General features: G+C 39.3%; 1 protein-coding gene across 4 annotated transcripts in view; it reads left to right on the forward strand.

Annotated features, from left to right (window-relative positions):
* Positions 1-20,468, forward strand: part of SLC12A1 (solute carrier family 12 member 1) — a 91,941-nt gene that overhangs the window by 59,891 nt on the left and 11,582 nt on the right. For all 4 annotated transcript variants that reach the window (XM_088025121.1, XM_088025118.1, XM_088025119.1 and 1 more), the window contains 4 exons: positions 7,619-7,762; positions 10,576-10,707; positions 10,945-11,056; positions 12,764-12,850. In XM_088025121.1, the coding sequence (XP_087881247.1) occupies positions 7,619-7,762; positions 10,576-10,707; positions 10,945-11,056; positions 12,764-12,850 (475 nt within the window). The remainder of the gene's footprint in view (positions 1-7,618; positions 7,763-10,575; positions 10,708-10,944; positions 11,057-12,763; positions 12,851-20,468) is intronic.

Below are 20,468 nucleotides of genomic sequence, written 5' to 3' on the forward strand. Positions count from 1 at the left end.
GAAAGAAGACGAAATTGGAGATCAAGCGTTTATATAGTCTAGAGGACCACTGTCTGATATGAATACTCTATGATTATGTAGGAAGAGCTTTAAAAAATAAAAGTGAGAGTCTATCCTGTGCAAAATTGTAGCAAAGAGGATAGTCTGGTGCCTTCAGGCTTCTTTTTTTATGCCCCTATTCTCTTTTACGGACATTTTACATCTCCAGATGGATATACTAATTCCCATTCAGTGTTCATGATTAATTGATAGTTCTTTCTAGTAGAACTTAATACATTAGCAGCAACAACAGCTAACATTTTTTTAAAAGTAGGCTCCAACCCCAACGTGGGGTTGAACTCACAACGCCAGGATCAAGAGTCGCATGCTCTGTGCCCAGCCAGGAGCCCTTAACCATTTTTGAGCATTTAGTATGTGCCCCGTATATGCTTCATGTTCACATATAACACTTGTCATCCCAACTACCCGACGGAGAAAGCACTATCTTTGTCCCCATTTTACAGCTAATAAATTGAGGTTTACCCAAGACTCACAAGGCTAGCAATTGGTAGAAGTAAGATTCAAACCTATGTCTGTTTGAAACTGCTCTTCTCATCTTTTAAGAAGGAGATCTACGGAGAACAATGACTAAGATAAGGAGAGCCAAAGTGAAATCTGAGATATGGGAATGGAACAATTCCTCTGGCTGGGGGGGTGGGGGTAGGTGTGCCTGTCTATGATAAGTTAGACATGATGTTAGGGACAATTACAAAAATCTAATATTAAGAGATCTGTTGCTAACTTTCTACATTTTGCTTTACCTTTGTTGCCTTTTGTGCTATAATGTTTTCCCATCTAAAAAATGAGAATACAAAATACAGTTTGTATTTAGATTACACATTTGCTTTGTACATTATGGTGATCTCTTCAAGCCAAAAGATGTGATGTAGCTGGAAAATATTGCTCCCACCTTTACTGCTCCATCCGCCAAAATGGCACCATCAATTTAGTCCTGTAAGGCGAAACAGCAAGCAAATTTTGTAGTATTTCTGAAAGAATCTTGGCAGTGAACTGCATCCCCTTTTAATTTCCCAAGGGATGTATCCAATTTATATCAACTTTGATGTTTGAAATCTTTCTGCTTCTTAGTCAAGAAAGGAAAAATACAGTTGGATGCTAATAAAATAATTATAAGTACCAATTATCTAGGGTAAACAAAAAACAGTGTTATACAAATACATGAAGAACATGCAGAAAAACAACAGCATAATGATAGAAATTAACTTTATGCCACATTTCCATGCATTGTTTTGAAGTTTATGTAATTTATGACACCACCCTCATATTAGATTTTGAATTGGAAGAAATAAGCTTGTGTTTCATTATATTATACTGTAATATAGAGCTTAATAAGAGCCTGATAAATCTTAAGTATTACATTACACTATGTTAATGATTATCATCATAGCTTTTCCAACACAGGCATGACAGTGTCATCACAGATTATAATTTAAAGGAAATATTAGCAATTCAGAGTGCCCATATACTGTAGTTAATAAAGCAGTGAATAGAAATCAGCTTTATAGGTAATTTACCAGCTAATGACAATTATTTCTATACTGTGTCACAGGCTTATGTGAGGAGAATAACTTTTGTATATAAATAAGATCAATGCTCATAACATTCTAACTTGTATACCGCAGCAACTCTTCTGATACCGATGGCTGATAGTTCTCTTAATAAATCAATTTATTGCCTGACAACACCAAAAATGTGATATTTCATATTGTTGGCCTCCCAGAGGTATTTAGCAAGTTTGCCAACTACAACAAAGAGTCCAAATTGTACTGGTAGGAATAAAGTGATGAAACGTGATCTGCAATATATTGCGGTCAAGTGTTTGGTGTAAGTACTACAAGATTTATGACCGTCTCAGAGCACAGGGATTCTGCTGTGTCTGATGGAGTGGCTTAGCAAAATAAAGACAGATGGCAATGTAGTAAATAATTACTTGATTGGAAGACAACCACTGCAGGATGGTTTCCTGCCTTCAATTCGGCGAGACTTCACCTGGGGTAAGTCACGTTGATTCATGTAAGCATTTACAGCTTTGAGCTGATTGACTCAGGAAAGAATCATAATTTAATAATTAATAAAGAGAAAGATTGCTGTGAAGTGGGAGGGGACACAATTCCTCAGTGGGTTTCCCTGCTCCCTCTTCGGCTGTCAGATAATTGACTGCTCTCCATCCTTGAGATTCAAAGTAAATCATAATGTGTAGACCCCTGCCTATTTCTAAAAACATTAAAAAAAAAAAAAAAAAAGACTGAGGATAGAACATTTGAGGCAATCCTGACAAGTAAGTTGAATTTCAAAACTATAGTCACTCCAGTTGGTTACCCTACGATCAATTTATAAAACACTAGAGAATGGGTAACTATTCTTCAAGTGGTTTTGGCATTAGTATGAAGACGGGGCTCAGGGTTCTTACTATGAGAACTGTTTGGGGTTATGTCTGAAGAATTGGTTAGAAACCCATTCAACTGAGAGAACAGAAAGGCCTAAGCTTTTTCTTCCGTCATTAGAACTTCAGGGATTCCCTTACTCTTGGAATGAGAGACCGGCAGGCTTTGATTCTCATTCTCTCTCTCTCTCTCTCTCTCTCTCCCTCCCTCCCTCCATCCCTCCCCCCCCACTGTCTCTTGCTAGCATTGTGGTTTTGTAAATCATGATAGACTATAGAATTATCTACTATGGAAGCTTCAAATTCCTACCTGATGTTCAGGTGGCGGATCTTTCCAGGGAAAGGATCCCTTTCCCTGCCTCTCATCGTTCTTCTGCTCAGTCCTGCCTGTCACATTCCATCCTGGTTTGTCACATTCCATCCTGGTTTGTACCATCAGCCTCTATTAGGTCCCCTTTTTATAACTCTGGGTACAGCATTAACCCTGCTTCTTTTCAACACTGTGTTTTGTACCCCCTGCGCACAGTACTTTACACACACTCAGCCCTGACAACTATCCTTTTGTTTTCCTTCCTTTATAGAGATACTTTTAAATGTATTGAACTGTGTTGAATAGCACTGACTTGTTCTTTTATTCCAACAGACTATTCTTGAGTGTTTGTCCTGGTGGTAGGCATGAGTAGGGAGGCGTGGGCACAACTAAGAATGTGAGAACTCTAAGCGTAGGCTTTGAAATCTGTCAGACCTGGGTTTAAATTCCAGCTCGATGCTTTTTAGCTGAGTAGCCTTAGTCAAATTACTCATCTTTTCTGTTTCACTTTTCACATTTTCAGGTAGAAATAATTATAGCATCTAGCTCACAGATTTACTATCTTGGATTAAAGGATATTACAGCTGCAAAAATATTTGGCATTGTACGTGGCACAAAAGAAACTCTCAGTAAATGGGGGTGATGAAATATGACATAAGCTACCCTCTAGGAATTTGCAGTCCAGAGGAATTAAAATAAACATGTGTCTTAAAACTCTATTCCCCATCACACAGGTGTAGTTACTGGAATAAAGTTTGAAGCAGAGTCTCATGGAAAGATGAAGCATTATAATTGGGGGATGGCCTCTTCAAAAAAAATGCAGACTGTGTATTTCTTCAGCAGGCAGATATTGGCGATCAGAGCATATTGCCGAGGAAGGACGGTAATGAGGGAGAACGCTAGGATTGGAAGCAGGACCTTGCATCACCAGCTGTGCAACCTTGAGCTGTCTGAGCCGGTTTCCTCCACAGTCAAATGGGGAGAATGCCACTAGCTCTGCGGGCATCCCAGTACTGGCGTTGGGATCAGATAAGGTCCTCTGTGGGAAGGGTTTGTGAATCTGGAACATCACAAATGCAGTTGTGATGGAATGAGTAATTGTTATCGTCAGCCTCGGGGAAATCAGTTTATGCCTATCAATCCATACTCCCTGGGCTCACCCCCTTGTGTCCAATGGTACACTTTTGCAAGTCGGCTAGCCAGTACTCTCGTTGAAAGAAATGTTTTGACAAAGTCTACTCTGGACTCCCATGCGAACAGAGGCGAGCAGTACACCAGATAGATCATTCAGAACAGATCGTCACACCATCACTTCTGCTTAGCACTGAAATTAGGAAAGGATGGATTGGACGGGAGGAGGCCTTAGATCAACTACAAAGTGAATAATTAAGCATTAGCTCTAATAAGAATTTGCAAAATCACAGTGCAAGGGATCAGACCACTTGGTGGATGTGAAAATCCAAGATGGCCAAGCAAGCAGATCTTCGCGCGTAGAACAGACTACTGTCTGTTGTCTTTGAGGGGACTGCTGAATCTGATGCATTCCAATGAAGTCTGGTTTTGTCTCTGGGGCCTAGGATTTTTCAGTCTGCTCTGTCCAGGATGGGCTGTGTACATACCTTTGAGCAAATAGTTGGAGTAACTCCCGGCTCACTCAGCCAGCTGACTCTGTGACAAAGGAGGATTTATCTTTTTTCCTCCTTTGTCCAAACCCGAGGACGAAGAACGTGGCAACTGATCACAGGGCGTGCAGGAGCCTGCCAAAAAAGGAAAGCAAAAGAAACCCTTCCCCAGCGTGGCACTTGCCATTGCCCCCCAAAGAAGCTCGCCAATATGCACCTTCCAGACAACTGCAAAGAGGAGGTTACCCCACAGCTGGACCCCTGCAGCATCCCAACCACAGCTGGACCCCTGCAGCATCCCAAATGGTAGATAATAGCTAGGGGGCCATTCCCTGGGCTGGTGACGCCTCCCATGGTGCTGCCCTGGGAGGCAGCCTGTCATCTGTACCTGTGTCTTCAGGATCCTTCCTTTACAATGACATGCAGGAGGGGCCATCTTTTGGGGGAGCTAACTGGGCATTACAGCATATGCCCGAGAGTGTTTAGGTTCGCCTGACAATGAAGTGTTGGAGGTTAATGGAACAAATCTGAGATAAGAGTAATGAGCAAAAAGCAAAAGGGAAAGCATGCAGGATCTGGAGTCAAGCCGGCCTCTTTTCATTTGAACCCTGTTATTTTCTGGGTGGCATCGGACAAATTACTTAACCTCTTTGAGCCTCAGTTTCTTCATCTACAAAATGAGAGTAATAATAGTAACTATCTCAGAGTCATTTGGGAAGGAATAATATGCAGCACAGTACTGGGCACCCAAAGAGTGTGCAATACATAGTAACTGCTAAAATAACTCCCAAGCTTCTCAAAATACTCAATTTGCTTTGCATGACTAAGTTCATTTCCAGTGGTTGCATGAATACACCGCCTATGGAACACGCTCGTTGCTTTGTTCTTTAAGGAGCCACAAAGCACCATGCAGAAACTGTTGTTTATTCTTTTTTGCAAAGCTGGGAGAGTTGGAAAGGGGAAGGGTTACAATTTTCCATTTCACAGATAGGAAATCAGAGGTATAGGAAAAGTAAATGACTCGCTTCATGTCACAGAAAGCCCGCCGCAGAGCTGTCACCGGTCATGACCTCCCATGCAATGCAGCTTGTGTTCACCTTTCGAAAGTCAGGGGTAAGCAACTCCTGTCTGAGCTTTAATACCATCAGTCTAATTTCTCATATTTTCTACAGTTGCTGATCTTGAGAACCTTTGAAGCTTTGGGGAAATCACATGGGTGATTTGACCTTAAATCTCATGCCACTGGCAAAAGATTAATTGCTAAGACCTGGAAAGGGGCCAGACAATTCTGTGGAGCTGCATAACACAGCACTGTCTAGGGATGTGACTGTCTTGACAGATTTAGTTAGTACATAATTGATAAATCGAGAATTTGTATAGCTTCGCTTCCCAGATAGATAAGGCAACAGGCTCCAAGGGTTGACATTTACAGAAGCCCTACCAGTGTTTTGTAACACTGAAGCTAGGTTTTCTACTGTGTTCCTCAGAATATTGCTCATCTTCTAAGTCTCTGCTCCCAGAAAGCAAAAAGATGAGGGGATCTGACAAGTGGCCTCCTTGCCCACTGTAAGCAAGAGTGCCTGTCATTCTGTAACACTGTTCCCTGACGGCTCTTAAGGTCTTATTCACCCTGATCCAATGCAGGTTGACGTCAGAGAGGGATGCAAGGCCTTACATAGCAGTTAGGAATTTGGGGTCACGATCAGAATCCAAAAAAGATAAAAGGCAGCCAGATGCCGCATCAAAGCTTGGATAGTGGGTCTCAGCCCTGGAGAGGAGGCTGCACAGCTGAACTCTTGCTCCAGACTCGACTGTCGTGAGACCCTTCTTAGCCATTTGAACTCTGACAGGCACACAGAAACCTCAGTTTTTCTTTCTTTCACTTTGGTCATTCATTCCAGGAAGTATTTTGCTTATCAGAAAGAATTGTTGGGGTGCCTGAGTGGCTCAGTCGGTCAAGCATTTAACTCTTGATTTCAGCTCAGGTCATTATCTCAGGATCGTGAGGGCTCCATGCTGGGTGTGAAGCCTGCTTAGGATTCTCTCTCTCCCTGCCCCCTGTGTGTGCATTCTCTCTCTCTTAAAAAAAAAGAATGGTTAGTGGACATTTTTCACTGTAATTTCTATTCAGAGCCCATACAAGGCTTTATATAAGGTTTGGTTATCTTTCCTTAATTCTTGCTGTCTAGTTTTATGCTACAATTCAGGAGGCACTGTCATGTGCCTGATACATACCTGGTATACTTTGGCACTTCTGCTTGTCAAATACCCAACCCAGGATTTTAGGTCAGTAAATCAGTGGCATACAGTGTACAAGATCTTATGTACAGCGGATCTGGCTTTTGGGGTTTTACCTGAAGTGAATGAAGATGTCATTAAATAGACTCCCTTACCTTCACAAATAAAAACCTAGTAACTTCATGTATTGTAACAACACACAGAGCTATTTCCTGAGCTAGCTATTACTTTCTGAATATAATTTGCTGATATATATTACTTTTTAATAATCATTTGGAAAAAAATCATATGATGTATAATAATTTTATTGCATAGACACCGTGTTTTATTTTTTATTTACTTTTTATTTAAATTTTACTTAGTTAACATACAGTGCAATATGGTTTTCTGGAGTAGAATTCAGTGATTCATCATCTACATACAACACCCAGTGCTCATCGCAAGTGCCCTCCATTTTTTCTTTTACAAGTGCCCTCCTTAATACCCTTCACTCACCTAGCCCATCCCCCATCCACCTCCTCTCCAGCAACCCTCGGTTAGTTCTCTCTCATTAAGAGTTTCTTATGGGAACACCTGGGTGGCACAGTTGGTTAAGCGTGAGCCTTTGGCTCAGGTCATGATCTTAGGGTCCCGGGATCGAGTCCCGCATCGGGCTCCCTGCACACTGGTGAGTCTGCTTCTCCCTCTCCCTCTTCTGCTCCCCCTGTTTGTGTGCTCGCTCTCTCTGTCAAATAAATAAATAAAATCTTTAAAAAAGAAAATAGTCTCTTATGGTTTGTTTCCCCTCTCTCCTTTTTCTCCCTTTCCATATGTTCATCTGTTTTTCTTTCTTAAAGTCCACATATAGTGGAATATTCCACTTATTTCACTTAGCATAATACTCTCTAGCTCCATCACATTGTTGCAAATGGGACTCCGTTTTTTATATTAAAACAATTTATAAGGTTGCTCCTGGAAACTTTGTCACTCTGAGTTAAGTAAGTGATTTTTGTCTTCTTGCATTAGATGAATTAGAGAAATTGGAACAGGAGAGACTGGCTTTGGAAGCCACTATCAAAGATAACGAATGTGAAGAAGGAAGTGGAGGCATCCGAGGCTTGTTTAAAAAAGCTAGCAAGTTGAACATTACTAAGCCAGCTCCTAAGAAAGGTAAGTACTTCTAAAATTCACAAGAAAGATACGAAATGAGCCACTGCTTGAGTATCGATAGGGGTCAGAAGTCCGCATCTGAGATGTTGGGGGCATTGAGTAGCGAAGGACTGAAAGACGCTTCTTTCAAGACAGTAGTGTAGAAGAAATGTATAAGTTATTTATCAGTAACAGTAAGCCCTTTGTGCCATCTCACTGTAAAACCTTAATTTTAAAATAATAATATTGGTTTGGGAGTCCTATAGTGCCTACGTGGATTAGAGCGCCATAAAATGGACATTTCTTATTTAAGATGGAAAGGGGATAGAAATTTAAGAACCAATACCCAAATGGATTTATCTACACACACACACACACACACACACACACATACCCCTTACATACCCCTTGCAGACATTTCAGGAGACTAAAAGTTGACTAGTACAGGTAAATGAGAACCCTAATTTTGAAAAAGCATCTATCTTTAACACAAACCAGAATTCTGGACTTGGAACTTCACTGATACTAATTTCCTGTAGATTTCAGCTGAGTGGTACACTTACCTCTGAATGTCCAGTATGCACTCTAGGCATGGAAGACTACAGAATGAGAGCTTTTTATAAAACTTATAAACAGGTGATTCAAACATCTTTTTTTGAAAATTGAAAATTGCTTTCTTTCCTGAAACAGTGCAGGTTTGGATTTAATGAGGTCCACGGCGACCTCTGCTGGTAGAAAATTAGAATGTTAACGTACACAAATAATCCTACACTTAACTGAAATCACTTGGTGTGAGCCCTAGAAAAGATCATTTTTCCTGGAGGGTTTTCAAGTCAAACAGCAAGATCCAAATTGAGACTTAGCAGGCTTCTGGTCCAGTTTGACAGGATACAACCTTTCAAAGAGATCCTTCAATGAGGCCTTCTAACACCCTGGAAAAGGTTTGATTCTGTTTGCTTGTTTTCCTACTATAGCCCAAGGACAAAGTTTCCCCTGTAATACAATATTTTTATATATTTACATAGAATAACATGAAATGTAAACATTGCCCCTCTTCAAATACTAGAAGTACCCTTGGGTTCCTGGAATATTCCATGGGCTATAGAAAAACCTATTAAGTATTGCCCACCTTAACATGACATTGTCTAGGAAAATGATGTGTTTGAATCTCAAGTTGGAGGTACATCAGGACCTCCAGAGTGTAAATATTAGAATAAGACCATCTGGATGCTAACTGTCTTCTTTCCTTTTCTTTCCTTTTCAATTATTTGCTTTATTCATGAGAAATGTGAACTATTCATTGAATCTGTTCTACCATTCAATCATTCAATGTTAGTTACAGTCTGGAAAAGCAATGGAAAATTCAGAAGTCATAGCCCAATACTGTTCTTTAGCTGATGGGGGAGGAGTGAAGCATCGATGTTCTTATTAATGAGAAGGGACTCATAATTTATTCTGGAATTCTGTTTCTGCTTCACAAATCTTTTGGCAAAAATGTACTCCTCTGCAAGTCAACAGGTCTCATTGCTCAGAAAAGCGAAATGATGTTATGTTTTATTTCCAACACCTCAAATTTCAAACGTATCCCTAAAGGAGGCTCCTTCACCGCTCTGGGCTTTCATTGATTGACAACTCTTTAGAGTTCTAGATCAGGACAAACCCTACCTCCAGGCACGAATGCCTGAGTCCTCTGGATGCTTTGATTTGCATGTAAGTGGGGGCAGAGTTTGGTCCATTTTGTAAAGGTATTTACTTTCTCCCTCTGCAGTCCTAGGGAGAGAGAAGCCATGTAAGATAATTGCTTCAGAACTGACAGGCCCTAAACATGGAAACGGCAAAAGACAGAACAAAGCATCTTTAGAACCTCTCAGATCAGAGAGGAAGCTCTGAAGCAGCTGTTGTAAGCACTTTGCTAACACCATCTCTTTGAAACGGAGCAACGAAGTCACAACTTTAAAAGATGCGGAAATGAGAAATAATATCTTTGGTGTAGCAACGAAAATCTCAACTGGCAAATAGAAGCCAGGGTCCTGCTCAAACACTGGCCTAGTTCCCTAGTATACTTTCGCTGGATCCTTGATAGGGTGGAAAGTGCATTTAAAAAAAAAATTAAGTTCTTTCTGTGCACCCTTATCTCTACCTCAAGTGAAGGAATTTTGTCTCTCCGTATTTCCTGGCTTTTCCATCTCATTCACAGAGATTCAAATAGCTCAGTGGTTTTCCCTTCACTTCATAAGGCTCCTTGAAAACAGGAAAGCAAGCCAGGCTGACATTAGGACCAAAGGGTCATAGAGTCAAGATGCATTTGGTCCCTATCCACCTTTATAATCCAGATATGCATGGAATTTACACCAATTGCACTCACATGAATGCTCCAATGAAGAAATACTTCTGATTCTATTGCTTATCTCTAGAAAACCAATCACCACATTTTCTACTTTCAAGTAAATTTGAAAATAGGATTAAGTTATAGTTGAAGTTTTTAAAAATAGGAATATTTTGGCTATTGTAGCAGATCATTTAGCATCATTACCTGCCTAAGTAATAATTCTGCCCTGAGATTACTAGAGACCTGAAAATAATCTACTGCTTTATAATGAAAACTGTGATCATGAAACCAATATCAAATTCTTTTGAACTATTAAAGGTGATCTAAATTACGGTGGGACTTGACCTGTATCTCCCTTTCTCCAAGCTCACTGTTTACCTATAAGGATAAAAAAGCTTACAAATTCATGACCCTTTCTCTATTTTCCTGAATAGATTTATTGGCAAGTTATTTTGTTTCTTTCTTCAAAAGACAAATAGGTCTACTACTTTTTCTTTCATTACAGACAGCAGCATGAACACAATCCAGTCGATGCACGTGGGGGAGTTCAACCAGAAACTGGTAGAAGCCAGCACCCAATTTAAAAAGAAGCAAGGAAAGGGCACAATTGATGTGTGGTGGTTGTTTGATGATGGAGGTAAAAACAATTCCAGAATATACACTAGGGAGCAGAATTGCTATGTTGATCAATTTAACAAACTGCACGGGAAGGTAAATGAAAATGATATCAGTTGAAGAATAATATTTCTGTGTTTTCCCACGATTTTAAATTATTTAGGAGCAATGAATGTGAGAATGAATAAAGATTTAAAGCTATTCATTTCCTTTCAGCAAAATACATTCATTCTTTCTGTCATATTTATTCTTTTTTCAGGGTTAACACTTCTTATCCCCTATATCTTGACTCTCAGAAAAAAATGGAAAGACTGTAAATTAAGAATCTATGTTGGAGGAAAGATCAACCGCATTGAAGAAGAAAAAATAGCGTAAGTAACTCATCACTTCTGTGTTAGAGCACTTTGGACATCTGTTGCTTTAACGCTTTAATTTTAATAACTTTAAGTGTTTTTGAGACACAAGAGACAAAACCACCGTGATGGGCCTCGTGCTTACTTGGTTTTCTGGTCATTAAATTATCTGTGTACTTCTTGTAATCACTGTCTTCACGTCCCTTGATCCCCTGCCACAAATGCTTTCAAAAAGGAATTTGACACAGAAGCCTCATCTCACGTCTTGAATGCGACTCTCCTTATCTTGTGTAATGTTTGCTTTGATTTGACCAGTGAACGTATCCAAGAAAGGAAAAGCCCAAAGCAATTCGTATCGAGTAGCTTCTTTGGGGCGGGTCGAACCTGTTGATTTGTGATGGTCACTCCAGCACAGCACACTTAAAAAATAGAACTGAGAGACTGCACCCCGTCCTCGTCCCAGCCCCGCCCCCAACAAGCTTCCGGACTCCGCCACAGTCGCGGCAGCCCAGACCCGGGTTCCCAGTTTCTCATCTGTAGCTTGAAAGAGTTTAAATGGATGACTGTTGAAAACTCTTGTAATTAAAAAAACAAATCCGTCTCCAAAATGTAAATTTGCATCTTTGTCATTGATTTAGTCATGGAGAGCCTAATGTGTAGTTGTGGAAACAGCAAGCATGTTAGGAATGCCATGCATCCAAAGGTCTCTGGTGGAAATCTGGAGAGCCACCTTTAGCAGCCTTGGGTCCCTCGTGGCAGGCCTGAGTCCCGAGCTCTTCCAGAAATCAAAATAATGACAGGCTTTTATTCAGTAATTTTTCATATCTTCCCCTCTTCCTGGGAGGATTATACACACACACACACACACACACACAGATATAAAATATATTATATATATTCATATATAATGTAAACTATATATATTATATATGTATATGATATATATACACACACACTTAATTCCCCTTAAAGAGAGTCATATTATAATGGAAACTAACATGATGGCTATAACAATTTATATTTTCTTAAAGCCTCCAGTAAATTACTGGGGCAAGTGATGAAATTTAAAAATGGTTGGTGGATTACATGATAGCATGGCATCAATGTTAAATTTCCTGATTTCAAAAAGTGTACTTTGTGTAAGAGAATGTTCTTATTCTTAGGAAATACTGAAGTATTTATAGGTAGAGGCTTGATAGCGGCAGCTGGGCAATTGGGTAGGTGAGTAGGAAGCAAGCAAGAAAGAAGGAAGATGTAGATAGACAGATGCAGCTGTGTAGAAAGAGAAAAAGGTGTTACATCAAATGGGGCAAAGTATAAACAACTGGTGAGTTTGGGATTTTTTGCACCATCCTTGCAATTTTTCTGTAACTTTGAAATTGTATCAAAAATTTCAGTTGCCAGGGAAAGAACCTCCAATAGATAATGATATATCATAATTATTAGTTTGTTAGTATGTTGTCAATAACTCTAAAAATGATCAGCAAGATAATAGTCAATAATATGTGAATGCAGAGTTGGGTTTGCTATTCCTAGGGTCTGCACTGACATGAATTTGTCTTTGCCTTCAGTGGAATGTGCTTGGTCCACCTTTAGTATACAGTGATGGAAATCGAACACTAAACACAGCCTTTGTCTGAATATGAAGCTGAAATAAGACGTGAACTCTTTGCCTGAAAATAGTTACATATGCAATGATGAAGTATTTCTCTCTTATATTTCCAGAATGGCTTCTCTTCTGAGCAAATTTAGGATAAAATTTGCAGATATCCATATCATTGGTGACATCAACATTAAGCCAAACAAAGAGAGGTATGAAGCATTTAACAAGATCCATGGTTTGCCCCGGTACTCTCTCGTTTTCTTTTGTGCTGATTATTAAAGGGTAAAAATGTCATCTACCGACTGCAGTGACCTCCTAATAAAATATAATAAAAAGGGACTTCGAATAACCATGCAGAGTGGTCAAATAAATTATAATGGAAGGAAAAAGATTTCATGGTAAAATTGAGCTTGAGAGGGAGAACTGTTGAAACACAGGTTAGTTAGCATTTTAGAATTGCCCTTCATGTTCTCGGTTTCTATGGCGGCAAGAGTAGCAGGAGACACAAACCCAGATATTCTGGACTGAGCAGTCAGGGCAAGTTTTCATTATTTAAAGTTACTGGCGGGGTGGCTGGGTGGCGCGGTCATTTGAGCGTCCACTCTTGATTTTAGCTCAGGTCATGATCTCAGGGTCGTGAGATCGAGCCCCACCTCAGGCCCTGTGCTTGCTCAGCGGGGAGTCTGCCTGAGATTTTCTCTCTCCCCTCGCCCCTCGGCCCTTCCCCTCCCTATAAAATAAATAAATAAATCTTTAAAAAAAATTTTTTTTAAAGTTACTGGTGGTGCATCCTGCATGAGGGAGCTCTGATAGAGAAGCTAGAAACCTCTTGAGTCTTCCTGGCACAACGACAGAACCGACCCTCCATGGCCATTTTCACTTTCAGGCACTAAGGACCCAGCACTTAGAGCTATGGAATTTTGGGTGTCCTCTAAAACTATCTGAAGCCTGGTAAGGAAGTGTATTGGCTCCGAATTTTAAAATGCTGAAAATAATTGTTTAAACGTCTTCAAATCATGACATCATTTTAACCCTCGTTAACTGTTAAATCTGTCAAGTCCATGATACTGGAAAACAGCTTGTAGGTTAGATCCTCACGGGAGTTCCCAGAAGTGCAAGAAGATGGACTGGAAATGATAGCCGATACTAAATAAACTACTTAGAGTGATAACTTACCAATTATAATATTTTTCAGTTGTTTACAGTCCAAAATCATATTTACTGCTGCATCTGGATGCAATTTAGTACATGGGATTTGGTGTGGAGTGGGGCCTTCAAGGCTGAGAGTACACAGGGACGCAAGGATCTCAGTGTAGCTTCGGTTCGCCCTCTCCTGTTGGACCTGTTCTCACTTCCGCTCACCGTCCTTTCTCCTTCCTCCTGCAGCTCCTGATGGCTTTCAATTCCACACTCAAGTCTCACCCTTCCTCCCTTCTTTTGATTCATTGTTATCCTATATGAGCTTAATACCTAACAGAAAATCATCCAGATGTAAGATGCAATCTTATCAACTGCACAACAACCTTGAACTTCATATCATTTGAGGGATTCGTGAGTCCTCCAAGGCTATGGGTCAGTCGAAATGGCTTTACAAAACACCCTAATTGTGATAAGAAAGCTATAATCGACAGAACTCACCTGGGTTATTACTGTGCCATGTTTCCTCACATCGTGTATACCGCGTCTAGACTAGAATAGAATGCCTTCTATTCCTATATTTCTACAGTTTTAAAAACTTAAGAAAAATTAAGAAGAGTTTATAATCCTCCTTGGTAAAAGGAATTAACATTCTGCCATTAACTGGGTTGTCATGTAGTAATCTCTGGTAGCCTTCCACATTTCATTTGAAGAATTTTTAATTTCTAAGACATTGCCTCTTTGGCTTTTGCAGTGATGTGATGAAACAGCCTCCTCTTATGTCTTTAATTGGTGGAAATGCATTCTATTTCATAACACAGCAGGTACAATGATTTCCTAGCGTGTGCCACGTCACAACAGGGCAGAGCCTGCCAGAGCTCGGCAAGCATAGGTCCATTTACTGTTGTCTGTAGGGTAGTCATGGTGTCCCCTACTGACTTCAGATTTTCTATTAGCCCTGGCTCGGTGCTGGGCACAAATTAGTCATCTACTTCTTGTAGCCAAATTCTTCTTGCTGTTTGTCTTAGCAGCTAAGGACTGTCTGTGCTTGCTGATTCATTTGTTCCTCTATCCTTTGCCTCTTTGCGGACCAATCTGGTTTTCTCTACCCAAGTTTCTTTCCCTTTCTTTCCTGCTGGTCTCTGTCCAGCTGCCATAGTTCCCCCTGCATACCTGTCCTATCTGTCTCATCACCAAGGAGGTCCGTGTACCCTTCCACTGGTGCCTTTCACTGTCTGAGTGCCCATCATGGGCTAGACACAATTTCTCTGGCTAACCCTCAACTTTGTGCCATGTTTTTCTCTTTTCAGGCAGCCAACATTATGGAGAGGAGTAAAAAACGAAGGACCAGGCATTTTTGCTTTTGTCCTGGTATCTAAATTTGCTTTTAGACACCATTTTAATGTGCCGTTTCTTATATATCCTCATCATCCTGCAATGAAGAGATCTAGTTCCCTTTCTCGGGAAAAAAATGAATTAGATTTCACAATTTGGGGGATTTTTTTCTCTGATAGTTCAAGGTCTTGAGGAAGATGCAGAAAACCAAAAATCCATTTTTTACTGGAATAAAAGAATCTTTGCAGCTATTGTACCCTGGTGTGAAGACAAAATACCCCCCAAGAAGAGAGGTGCTGGAAATGCCATTCTCCTCCCTTCAGCTCTCCACTGTAACTGATATCATATACTGCTTTGTAAAACAGTCACGTATCTGGTGCCGGCAATGATGTTCAAATATATAAAGGCACCCCTATTTTAAAACAGAGAATGATCGCTCAGTTAATCTCACAGATGGCCACTGGTAGCACACCTGGTAGCTTTGTGATAATTTTTTATTAAGGTTTTTTATTTTAATTCCAGTATAGTTAACCATGTTATATTAGTTTCAGGTGTACAATATAGTGATTCAACAATTCTATGCATTACTCAGTGCTCATCATGATAAGCGTACTCTTAATCTACTTCACCTCTTTCACCCATCCCCCTACCCCCCACCTCCCCTCTGATAACCATCAGGTTGTTCTCTATAGTTAAGAATCTGTTTCTTAGTTTATTTCTCTCTCTCTCTCTTTTTCCTTTGTCCATTTGTTTTGTTTCTTAAATTCCACATAGGAGTGAAATCATATGGTATTTGTCTTTCTCTGGTTTATTTCACATAGCATTACACTCTCTAGCTCCATCCATGTTGCTGCAAATGACAAGATTTCATTCTTTTTTGTGGCTGAGTAATATATTGTGTATATAAATAATATACTACACATCTGAATGATATATATATTGTGTGTATATATATATATACATATTATATATATTATATACATACAAATATAGATATATATTTATGTATGGATAAAGAAGATATGGTACATATATGTACCACATATACATATGTACAGATATGTACATATCTTTATCTTCTTTATCTATTCATCAGTCAATGGACACTTGGGCTGTTTCCATAATTTGGCTATTATAAATACTGCTGCAATAAACATAGGGATGCATATATCCTTTCAAGTTAGTGTTTTTGTATTCTCTGTGTAAATACCCAGTAGTGCAATTGCTAGATCATAGGGTAGTTCTATTTTAAATTTTTTGAGGAACCCCCATACTATTTTCCAGAGTAGCAGCACCAGTTTGCATTCCCACCAACAGTTCACAATGGTTCCTTTTTCTCCACATCCTCACCACACTTGCTGTTTCTTGTGTTTTTGACTTTAGCCATTCCAACAGGTGTGAGGTGGTATCTCATTGTAGTTTTGATTTGCATTTCCCTGATGATGAGTGATGTTGAGCATCTTTTCGTGTGTCTGTTGTCCATCTGTATGTCTTCTTTGGAGAAATGTCTGTTCATGTCTTCTGCCCATTTTTTAATTAGATAATTTATTTTTGGGGTGTTGAGTTGTGTAAGTTCTTTATATATTTTTCAATACTAACCCTTTATCAGATATGTCATTTGCAAATATCTCTTTCCCTTCAGTATTGCCTTTTAGTTTTGTTGATTGTTTCCTTCACTGTGCACAAGCTTTTTATTTTTTTTTAAAGATTTTATTTATTTATTTGAGAGAGAGAGAGAGCATGAGAGGGGGGAGGGTCAGAGGGAGAAGCAGACTCCCCGCTGAGCAGGGACCCCGATGCGGGACTCGATCCCGGGACTCCAGGATCATGACCTGAGCCGAAGGCAGTTGCTTAACCAACTGAGCCACCCAGGCGCCCAAGCTTTTTATTTTGATGTAGTACCAATAGTTTATTTTTGCTTTTATGTCCCCTGCCTTAAGAGACATATCTAGAAAAATGTTTCTATGGCCGATGTCAGAGAAATTACTGCCTGTGCTCTCTTCTAGGATTTTTATGGTTTCAGATCTCACATTACATCTTTAATCCATTTTGAGTTTATTTTTTGTGTATTGTGTAGGAAAGTGGTCCTGCTTTATTCTTTTGCATATAACTGCCCAGTTTTCCCAACACCATTTATTGAAGAGACTGTCTTTTTCCCACTGCATATTCTTGCCGCCTTTGTTGAAGATTAATTGACCATATAATCACGGGTTTGTTTCTGGGCTTTCTATCCTGTTCCATTGATCTATGTGTCTATTTTTGTGCCAGGACCATACTATTTTGATTACTACAGCTTTGTAGTATAACTTGAAATCTAGACTTGTGATATCTCTAGCTTTGTTTTTCTTTTTCAAGATTGTTTGGGCTATTTGGGGTCTCTCGTGGTTCTATACAAATTTTAGGATTATTTGTTCTAGTACTGTGAAAAATGCTATTGGTATTTTCATAGGGATTGCATTAAATCTGTAGAATGCTCTAAGTAGTATAGACATTTTAACAATATTTGTTCCAATTTATGAGCATGAAATATCTTTCCATTTGTTTGTGTCATCTTCAATTTCTTTCATTAATGTTTTATACTTTTCAGTATAGGTGTTTCACTTCCTTAAGTTTATTCCCAGATATTTTATTATTTTGGGTGCAATTGTAAAAGGGATTGCTTTCTTAATTTCTCTTTCTGTTGCTTCCCAATTAGGATATAGAAATATATACTATATTATGTAGAAATATATATTATATAGTAATATATAGTATCTATAGCATACTATATATAGTATATAATATATAGTAATATAGTAACATATAGTATATAGAAATATATACTATATTAGTATATAGTGTATAGAAATGCAATGGATTTCTGTACATCGATTTTGTATCCTGTGACCTTACTGAATTCATTTAATGGTTCTAGTAGTTTTGGGTGGGATTTTTAGAGGTTTTGATATGTAATATCATGTCAGCTGCACGTAGTGAAAGCTTACCTCTTCCTTACCAATTTGAATGTTTCTTTTTCTTGTTTGATTGCTATGGCTAGCACTTCCAGTACTATGTCGAATAAAAGTGGTGAGAGTGGACATCCTTGTGTTATTCCTGATCTTAGGGGGAAACCTATCAGTTTTTCACAGTTGATTATGATGAGATGTGGGTTTTTCATATATGGCCTTTATTATGTTGAGGTATGTTCTCTCTAAACCTACTTTGTTGAGGCCTTTGTGATAATTTTTAAAAGTCAATTCCTCTGAGTTCAATTCGAGTAAGAAGACTCTTCCTCTGGGCTGATGCAGGCCCTGTCCTGGGGCCCAATGCTTAGAGCGCCAGTTCAATTTCAGCTCTTCTTGGCCAGGCAGCCCCTACCTACCATTAACAATTATCTCCTCATCACTGTTTTTTCTTGGTCCTCAGGTGACACACCTGAGGTCAAAAATAGTTTGTCAATTATTTCCATGTTGGAGGCTAATGTTAAATGTACCTAAATTGCCTCTAATAAATCTTTCAACTACCCATAAAACATAAGTGTTGATGGAGATATTTTACCAAAGAAACATCATAAATATGGCCGGGCAAGGGTGAAAGGGAGTACAAAAGCAAAGATAATGAGAAAATGATTGAGCCTGGAGAAACTGAAAATCTCTTGTGATTAAATTTCATTTTTTATTGAATATACTGAATTAAAAGTCATAGGCCGAAAAGACAACAATCTTTATACAGAAATTAAAGAGAAAGTAGAAGCAATTACCTGGATAATTTAAAGCTACTGGAGTGGTGGGATGCCTGGGTGGTCCATTCCATTAAGCAGCTGACTCTTGATTTCAGCTCAGGTCATAATCTCAGGGTCATGAGATCCAGTCCTGTGTGGGGCTCTGTGCTCAGCACAGAGTCTGCTTGTCCCTCTCCCTCCCCCCTTCCCCTCTCCCTGTACTCTCTTTCTCTCAAATAAATAAATAAATAAAATCTGTTAAAAAAAAAGATACTAGAGTGGTCATAAAACAACTAGTATATTAATTTGAGAAAGGAAATCTTATATGAACTTAGGGGAAAATTTTTTTACAATTAAAAAATTTTTAAACTTTGTTATGAAGAATAAAGATGGGAAAGGCAAGGCAGGTGTAAGTTAATTTTTAAATTGAATTAATTGTCATTTATTTTCAAAGCACGGCCTATTTGGCCTAATCTAGAGTCTATTGGCCTCTTCTAGAATCAACTACTTGGCCTATTCTAGAGTCAACTTGGCCCATTCTAGAGTCAATTAAAAAACATTTGTGTGAAAAATCAGATTTAATGAGAATCAGGATAGAAATCTTGAGCCACCTTTGCATCACCTAGCTAGGAGAATGCAAAATGGCCAGTTCAGGGATGAACCTTAGGATGAAGTCAAAGATGAACATAGACAAGGAACAGTAAGAGTTGAGAGAAAATAAATGGGCAAATACATCCCCATTATAACCTATTATGTCACTTAGCATGTTTCAATGCAAGGAAAAGAAAACTTATGATGACTTAAATAATGAAATTATTGGCAAACATAACTGAAAAATCCAATTATGTTTTGGCTTTCAGGCAAAACTTGATCTAGAAGGTTAATTTTATATATAATCAAAGACTAATTCTCTTCCATTATCTCTGCTCTACCTTGGTCCATTATGAAATCATCAATCAAAGTTGATTTAGCTCATAAAAACAAGATGACAGCAACCAGGGCTACATACTTGCTCATTTATGTTCAGTGGGAGAGAAAGTTTGTCTCTTCTCTACTCATTGAACTCAAGTCACGGGCTCCATTCAAGTTGGACCAACCTAAGCAACTAAGTCACTTTCTTGGTCAGTGGAATGCTAGGTGCCTCTTGGTCAAGCTTGCCTGGGCTCTGGGGCTACCCTGGCCAACCACTCTGGCAGACAGAATAGAATTGTGCTGATTAGCTGACGCTGGGGATGGAGTCACTCCCACCCAAACTACAATGGATGCTGGGGAGACAACGAGCAACCTCCAACTCCACTTCCATTTCTTAGGAAACTATTTTTGAACTGGTCTTTCTAATAAGCACCTGGGCTGAGATGCAGGAACTTTTATCCCGATCAAAATAAGTATATGGAGAGCTTAAACAGAGAGCCTCTCAATTGCTCACCTCAGTCCTGTGGCTGTTCAGTAAAAATGAGTGCCTTGGTTTTACAGGGCGCTGTACACTTTTCAGAGCACTGTCACCCGAATCACCATCCAACCATCACACCAATCTTCAGGCCAGCTCTGAGCAGCCACCATTACCTCCTTTTATAGGCAAGGTTATCCAGGTCTAGGAGGACAATGGAAGAGCCAGCGCGAGAACCAAGGTTCTTCTCTCCTAGACTGGTACCTTT

Source organism: Eumetopias jubatus, unplaced genomic scaffold (genome assembly GCF_037043125.1).
Source record: "Eumetopias jubatus isolate StellerSeaLion01/CBP00866 unplaced genomic scaffold, mEumJub1_p1.0 scaffold_7, whole genome shotgun sequence".
Lineage (NCBI taxonomy): Eukaryota > Metazoa > Chordata > Mammalia > Carnivora > Otariidae > Eumetopias > Eumetopias jubatus.